At 40.4% G+C, this 8,133-nt stretch overlaps 1 protein-coding gene across 1 annotated transcript in view; it reads left to right on the forward strand.

The window, feature by feature from the left end:
- The window catches only part of Adamts12 (ADAM metallopeptidase with thrombospondin type 1 motif 12), a 326,530-nt gene extending 322,541 nt beyond the window's left edge, over window positions 1–3,989 (forward strand). The window contains exon 24 of the mRNA XM_074077647.1: window positions 167–3,989. Coding sequence (XP_073933748.1) covers window positions 167–345 — 179 coding nt within the window. The 3' untranslated portion in view covers window positions 346–3,989. The remainder of the gene's footprint in view (window positions 1–166) is intronic.
- Window positions 3,990–8,133: the final 4,144 nt, after the last annotated feature.

Genomic DNA, 8,133 nt, shown 5'->3' on the forward strand with positions numbered 1-8,133 from the left:
TTGCAATGTCTAAGAATTAATGTTCATTTAATATCTGCTATTGTTATGAACTGCTATAAGTCCTTTCTTGGTAGACATATAAAGCCTTACATCAATAGAAGTTGGGTTAATTCACTTACAAAGGATAATCTTTGGATTTATTTCTTTTGTTTTTCTTCTCCTGCAGATTTACTTTGTACCAAGGACAGGCTATCGGCCAGTTTCTGCCAGACACTGAAGTTCATGAGGAAATGTTCTGTGCCCACTGTGAGGGCCCAGTGCTGTTTCTCGTGTTCCCAGACATACATCACCAATACCCAAAGGCAAAGAAAACAACAGTTGCTAAAACACCCCAAAACACTCTAAGCTCAGAAGGAAAGCCACTCTACCATAGACTGCTGCAAACTGCTGACAGTGACATGTTTTAACCCTAGGGACTGCTTCTTTGAGGTTTCACTTTACATATTTCAGGTCCAACTTTGAGTCACAATGACAACAACAACAAAATCCACTGTGTTCCTCTAGCCACAAAAATGCCCCTCACAGGTGGCTAGGACCATTATCCTTGCTGCTCCAGATAGGAAGGTGAAGTATCCAGGAGGAGCCTGCATTTGCTGATATCAGCTCCTAGGAAAAGTGCCTGATTAGGCAGATCTGTGAAATGTTATCTCCCCACACACACACCTAAAGGTAAAACAAAGAGACCAGAGTTTTCCTAGACTACCTCAAGAGTACCAGGAAACAGAATCACACTTACCCAGGAAGCAAACAATATTTGTCATTTACCTTGAATACATCTTCCCCATCAGCCTGGGGTAGCTGCTGTATAAAATGTTGGGGGATGGGGGTCAGGACATTCCTTATTCAGGCAGAGGAGCACTTTCTTCACCCTGTGTTCAGCAAGAACAGAAAGAGAGAGCTGGTTACATCCCTTGATTCCTGCAGGACTCCATAGCTGGGCTTTTCAGAAACCTGGGCCAACCCAGAGACTCTAGACTAAAAGAACACAGACATCAGCTTCAGCCTAACAGATTTAGTACAGCTACACAGAAAACATTTCTGACTTGAGGACAATTTCTGTGAAAAAAATCTTCAAAAGCAAGTGGAAAAAATCAATTTCTTCCTAGCTTACAGAAGGAAATATGGGTCCTTATTCTTCCCCATTTCCTGGCACTGCAAATTTCTTTGCACAAGAACAAATGAGTTTATTGTCTGCCATTCTTTCTCTTGCCCAGGCCCTACCTGGTCATCTTGATGCAGGTGATTGATATACAGAGATCACTATAGCCAGGGCCATTCCTGCCACCTTCCTTTTCCTACAAAATGGAGCTATAGTTTAGATAGAAAAAAAACTCCAAAAATTGAGGTGAGGATGATAATTTCCTAGTGTGCCTAGTAGTCACGTTTTAAGGTCTTTTCCTGCTGGGGATGTAGCTTTGTGATAGAGGACATGCTTAGCCTGTGGAAGGCTCTGAACTTGATCTGCAGCAACACACACACATGCACATGTGCACACATACACACATGAAAATATCCAAAATAAAAGTACTACTTTGGGGAAATAGGAGAGCCAAGAGAGCTCAAAACACTGAAATAAAAGTTAGAATTCTTATTCTAGATGTTCCTACTTCCCAGAAGTCAAAATAGGCTATAGATTCAAATTCAGAGCACATTTCCAGGAGAACCAATTTCTAAGAGGTAGTTCTTACACAGACTAAACCCAGACAGACTGTGGGCAGGTGGAGGAGGTATAAGCCCCAAAAGGAGGAAGGCCTCAAAACCAGTTCTTGACAGGGTAGAAGAGAACATATGCTTTTTGTACTGGGCAACCTATTTTCAGACTCCTGCACAGACACATTTAATCTTCATTTTGGAGCACAATGACCCATATCTCTCTTTAGTTATTTATCTGTTCAGCAGAATGGTGCTATTGAAAAATGGTGCTAATATCTAGATGGTAGCTGAACTAATCACACATAGGTAGTCATACAAATAGGTAAATGTATGTGGAACTCCACATAAACATCTTCTATTAAATGTGGAATGGTGTTGCTGGGCAATGCTAGTTCTATTTCTTGGATATCATGAACTTAACATTGTATATTATGTGCTTTTAAAAAATTTTTTTCAATCATAGCATATATTGTTCTGATAAATTCCTGTTGAAAATAAAACACTGGGCTCAGAATGAGATTCAAGGTAGATCAGAAGCAGAAAGAAAGTAGACATGTTTGCCTAAAGTCAAGGAATTTACTTCTAGATAATAATTGCATTCTTGTATTCTCTGTTTTTAAATAGAAACATTGCTGGCCAATGACAATCTCTGGTGAAAAAACAGACACATCACTAGTGACATGAGTGGAGAAAAATCTGATTTTTTTCTAATGAAAAAATTCACAAAAACCGTCCCTGATATAGCGTGTAGGCTTTCAGAGGGATTAATTTAGTAAGCCAGACTGATTTAATTTAACATGTTACTACACCAGCATAAGATAAAATACATACTACCAGAGACCTGGGTATACCAGGCTTGCAAAACTCAGGAACAAATCCAGATTCCTACTGATCTCAACAAACTAAAGTAGGACTAGACCAGGTTTCCCAATATATGAAATGGATCATATCATTTAGAACCCACGTTGTGGAGAAGATGGTAGACATGTAGGAAGATCTTGTCAGATATTCCATTCTAGGTCTTTCTCCAGTTTCTCAATTGCAGAAAATTGGCCCCCAGTCATGTATCATAAACATTCCCTTCCTCCACTGAGGCTGTGTTGTTAGACAGTTGTATGGTGTTCATCATTTATGCTTGCTATCAGAATCCTCTGTCCATCACTCAGCTGTGGGTCCTCGGTGTTTTTATGTATCCTGGTGCTTAAAATAGACCTCAGATCAGGGAAAATCCTGAATGGTGTCTTCATTTCTTTGATGCTTATATGGGGTAATAGGAAGCCAAATGGTTGTCTGACTTTATCCAGGTGCTCCATTCTTCCCACCTTGAAAGAGCAAGCAAGAAATGTAGCAAGAGACACTGGATACACATTTACCATGAACCAGAGAGGCTCACCAAAGGGCCTGGTGCTTAAATACATCAAAGGTCTAAATCCCAGTTTGGTTTACATTATCTTTCATTGTGGTAGAGTTAGCTCTCCTCTAGAAAGCTGTGGGTTGATTTAATTCTTGAACATCAAAATGTAATTATGCCATAGAGGGCAGTATTCCAAGAAATGTAATAGTGAATACTTTCTTAAATCAGGAAGTCATTTCCTGCTCAAGGAATTGCCTCCTTGGTTGGAATGCTTTGCTTAATGATATATATTCTTTTAAGATTCTCTAAGTATTTTCTTTATCACTGACAGTGATAGGTTTTCTTAAATAAGAGCACATCGTCACCCAATCTCCCAAGCCAGCCATGTCTCCACTGGCATCCCAGTGTGGTGCTTTCAGATGGTCAATGAGTGTTCTGAAAAACCTTCATCAACTACCTGAATCACAGTTTGAGAGATTACATTTTTTATGCCATAACTGCCCATTTTATTGGATAAAATACTCCATACTCTGAAAGCTACACAATGCTACCCCAAAGAGCATGTGTCTTAGCTCTTTCTTTCTGACTTTATGATGAAGCTCTGGGATGTTGTATCTGGTGCTTAGTCCACACTGACTCAATTTCCAGGGAGATAACACAGGACCATGAACTCCCTGATGCTATAACCTGGTCAACATATTTGATCTTACTCTTGTTCTTTATATTGCAAATTCAAGTATTATTACTTTAAGTTATGTCACAAAAAATAACATGGTAGGAAAAGCACATTTCTACCTATCATTGTACGAAGTGGTTGTATGACACACATGGCCAATCCAGTGCCCTCCGTTTCTGTGCTGCTTCCTCAGCCACTTCCCCAACCTCCTTTAGGGGTACCTTGGTGGGTACCTCAGTACTTAAAGCCGAATTGTAATTGTAGCCTGCTTTTTATATGGCATCAATAAATGGCCAAACTTGTTGATGCTTCTGTGTGATTTGTTTACTTCTACTGTGAGACTTCCACCACCCACCAGTGTTACCTTAGAGTTTAGCAATGTGGAAGATGATGCTATCATTTATTTTTCCCATACTCCTTCCAGATTCCCTCCTGTCCTACTCCTAGACAAGTACATTCCCAAATGAGTCACATCCCAGGTGAGAGAGAACTTAGGTCTCTTCTTATCAATGTACAACAACTGATGCAATCCTCCATGTGATAATCTGAAGTGATGTGAAGATTACCTCACAATACTGCGTGTCGCATATTCAGAAATGCAGTTCACAGCATGGCCTACTCATGTATCCAAAGTGTAGACATAATGCTTAAGAGACAATATGACTTCTAGAGGATCTGCTTTGGAAATTCAATCCAAAGCAAAGAAAGGACATACCTAAACTTGTGCATATGGAGATGCTATCCACTCAACATATGAAATAAGCAAAAACATTGAAGTAGGGGAAAACTGGCAAGATCAAGCCCAAGATTCCTAGAATGTTTGAGAGATGAGTCTGGATGGTCAGAATCTGATTTTGGTTAAGGAGGCATCACAGAAGGCCATAAACACCTCCCTGTACAGACTCTTATCGCTAATGATCACAAGGTAACTCTCTTCCATCCTCCAAAGATATTTCCCTTGGGAAATATCTGACCCCACCAGAAAGACAGGCGCACTTCTGCCCCTACTACATACTATATATTTTCCACTAGAAAAATAGTTGTTGATCTGGGGCAATTTTGTTCGCCAGGAGATATTTGATAATGTCTGGAACATCTGGAATTTTTACAACTGGAGCTGGTAGAGGTAAGGAATGCTACTTGCATCTAATGAGGCCAAGAATGCTGATGAACATTCTACAGGACAGAATTCCCCCAGCAATAAAGAATTATCTGGCTTCAAATGTCAGTAGTTGATGGTGGAATTTTTTTAAGTTCTTAATGAAAATACTTGGAAGTAGTGTAAAAGCAAAACACAGAAGCTAATGAGAATGGTCCTGTCTTCTGTGCTCGCTCCGCCACCAAGCACTGCCCTCACAGATCAGCCCCTGAGTTTCCTCCCTTCAGTGGAAGAGCATCTCTAGCTTCTTGGAATGTTGTCAAGTCAAAGCGTCGTCAGTGATGGTGCGTGTAGCCTTTGTATTGATGGGAGATGGTGTCTGTGGCCAAGGCAATATCAATGGATTCTGAATAGGCAGGAAGTCTAACTGGAGCTTGACCTCAGCCTCCCACATCCAGCTGGGAGCTCTCCTGCCCAAATGCTAGCCATGATGGTGGCACCTCTGGCCCAGCACTTCCCAGGGCTTTCTCTTTGGCTGTTGGAGCAAGTGAGAAATATTACCATAGCCAGTTGCAGCAAGACAAGAAGAAAATGCTTCAGGAGATAAAGAGAAGTACTCCACAGAAGACATTCAGTCATTGTACCTAGAATTAAGAGAGAATTTTGCAGAGACTGGATGTCTCGCAGAGGAAGTGGGAATAGAACCACTATCACTTCCAGGCTAGCAATGACCAGAACACCCTGCTAACAATACTTTTTTACACACCACTCCTCTGGACTCAGTGTTCTGATGAAAGGGAAAATATTGTTTTGTATGTCTTTCTGAACATATCCCTTTGCTTACCACATAGTATGAATTCTATAAAAATATGTCGATTAAAGTGATTGATGCCAAGATAAGAAGCTGGAAGGGACAAGCGATAGTCTTTTAGTAACTGAGGGAAGATCATTTTGGAAGCTGTACTTTTTAAGCCATTCAGACCCAACATATAAGGATAAACTGATCATCATCACCAGTAATGATCAATTAATTACCGGGCCCAGGAACATTCAGGCAGCCTTCAGGAACCAGTAACACATAGGAGCATAGTGTGAGACACCACTCATACTGTGGATGAGCCTAAGGAGCCCGTGTTTCCACTTCTCTAACTTCTAATAATAATCCTTTTCGAGGTCCTGTCAGTGTTTGAAGGAGAGGCAGTATGGTGGGGAAGCAAACAAAGTAAACTGGAGGCAGAACAATGGATGCTAGTTTCAGTTCCACCACCAATAAACAATGGACTTTGGGCAAGTCTTCAGCAATGATTCACTGACATTTCCATCTCTTCCAATAAATGACCCACTTCCCTCATGGCAAGAATCATTTTTAGTCATCATTATGCCCCTTGCTCTTAATACCATGCCTGGCATTAAGATGGATATATAGTATCATGACATAGATACCCAGTGAGACCAAAAAAAAAAAAAAATAGAGCTATGAATGGCTCCGCTCGTGATGTGAGGGTGTTGGACAAAATCCAAGGGATGTTAAAACCACAGGAGAAATAGAACACTGCTTCGGAATCATCAATTTGACTCAATTGATGGAGAAGGGAAGCAGTTTTAAAATAAAATATGTATTGGGGAGTCCAGAGTATAAGTTTTTAAACAGAATAGAAAATATTCAGAGCCTTTCCTCAATTGTGGGGTCTACTCCAGTCAAGCCCATGGATGTCTCCTCAACCTTAGGGGTTCTTTGTTTTGTTTTGAGGCAGGGTCTTACTGTGTAGCTCAGGCTCACCTGGAAATCATGATCTTCCAGCCTCAGCTTCCCAAGTGTTGCTATTATAGACATGAGCAGCCACACCCTGCTTGCTTTATGAGTTCTTTAGTGATAATGATTAAGGCTAGATTCAGTACCCTCTGAGGCTTGATCTGTTGATGGCCTGTGGCATGATGGCTTCTTAGAGTCTAGCACTGTGATAATCCCACTGTAGATGTTCCTAAGGATAAAGAAGGCATTGGGTTAGAGTGATCTCTACAGAATATAGCATGGTGCAACCATGGGGATTAAGAGTGAAGCATACATATTGTGCTCTATAATTTTTAACCCACAAGAAGTATGGTACCTGTCCCAAAATCTTGTACAAGAATGCTCATGGTAGCTTTATGCAACATGATAAAAATCTGGAACAGCTTTATTGTCTATCAATTAAAGAATAGAGACTGGGGGCATAGCTCAGTGGTAAAGCACTTGCTTTGCATGCACAAGGCCCTGGGTTAGTTCCCGACACTGCAAAAAAAATAAAAATAAATAAATAAAAGAGTAGATAAACAAATGGTAGCATATTTATACAATGGAATACTACTCAGCAATTAAAAGGAATGAACTATTTGATACATGTAACAACATGGAAGAATCTCAAACCATTATGCTGGATGAAAGAAGCTTTTCCCAAAAGAGTAGCTACTTACACAATTAACTCCTTTTTCAAAATCAAAATTTTTAATTGGTGAAACCAATCTACAGTAGAAAAAAATCCAAATTAGTTGTTGTTTCTAGGGTTTGTGTGGGAGTAGAGATCAAAAAGGAAAGTCCATGTGGAACAATGTTGGGCTCTTTCCCCAGAATTTCTGATTGATTCACGACCAAGAATTTTCATTTCCAGTAAGTCCCTGAGAGGCAGTGATGCATCTATACTGACTAATCACACTTAAAACCACTGCTGAACCTAGCCATGCTTGGCTGATGTAACAGACACTTCTGGAGACCATGTCACATTCCCACGAGTCCATTTCAGTTCTGTATGTGCTGCTTGTATATGCCATGCTTTGTTCCAGAACACCCTCAGTGCGTGAAATGCTGAAGAGTAAGAGAGGTAAGACAGTTTTGGGGAAAACTTCCAATCACTGGAACATGAAGCATGGGATAAATATTCTGGCCTCCCATTCTCAGGTGTAAAATGTGGAGAATTCTGCACATTTCACCATGGTCTCAACACTATTGAGCCTGGGAACACACAGAAGCAACCTTCATTACATATGCTGAGGTTGGCCTTTTCTCCTTGTCCTTCTCACCCTTCACATTCCCTTGCTGCTGTTTCCTGTGATCACAGAAATCAAATTATTTCTACCTAAGTCCCTATCACAAGCTCTGCTTTTAGAGAACCAAACTAATAAAACTGAATGAATATTGGCAGATGAAAAGGACACTGAGTCTGATTATTAGGGAGGCATCTGACATTACCATGGAAGAGAAAGATGGTAGATTGACTTTAAATGTCCTCACCAAACCTGGTGATTCCATTTGAACCTTTTGTTAGTCAGGCATTATATCACTATAACAAAATATCTGACATAAATAACTTAAGG

This window comes from Castor canadensis, chromosome 6 (assembly GCF_047511655.1).
Source record: "Castor canadensis chromosome 6, mCasCan1.hap1v2, whole genome shotgun sequence".
In the NCBI taxonomy this organism is placed as follows: Eukaryota; Metazoa; Chordata; class Mammalia; order Rodentia; family Castoridae; genus Castor; species Castor canadensis.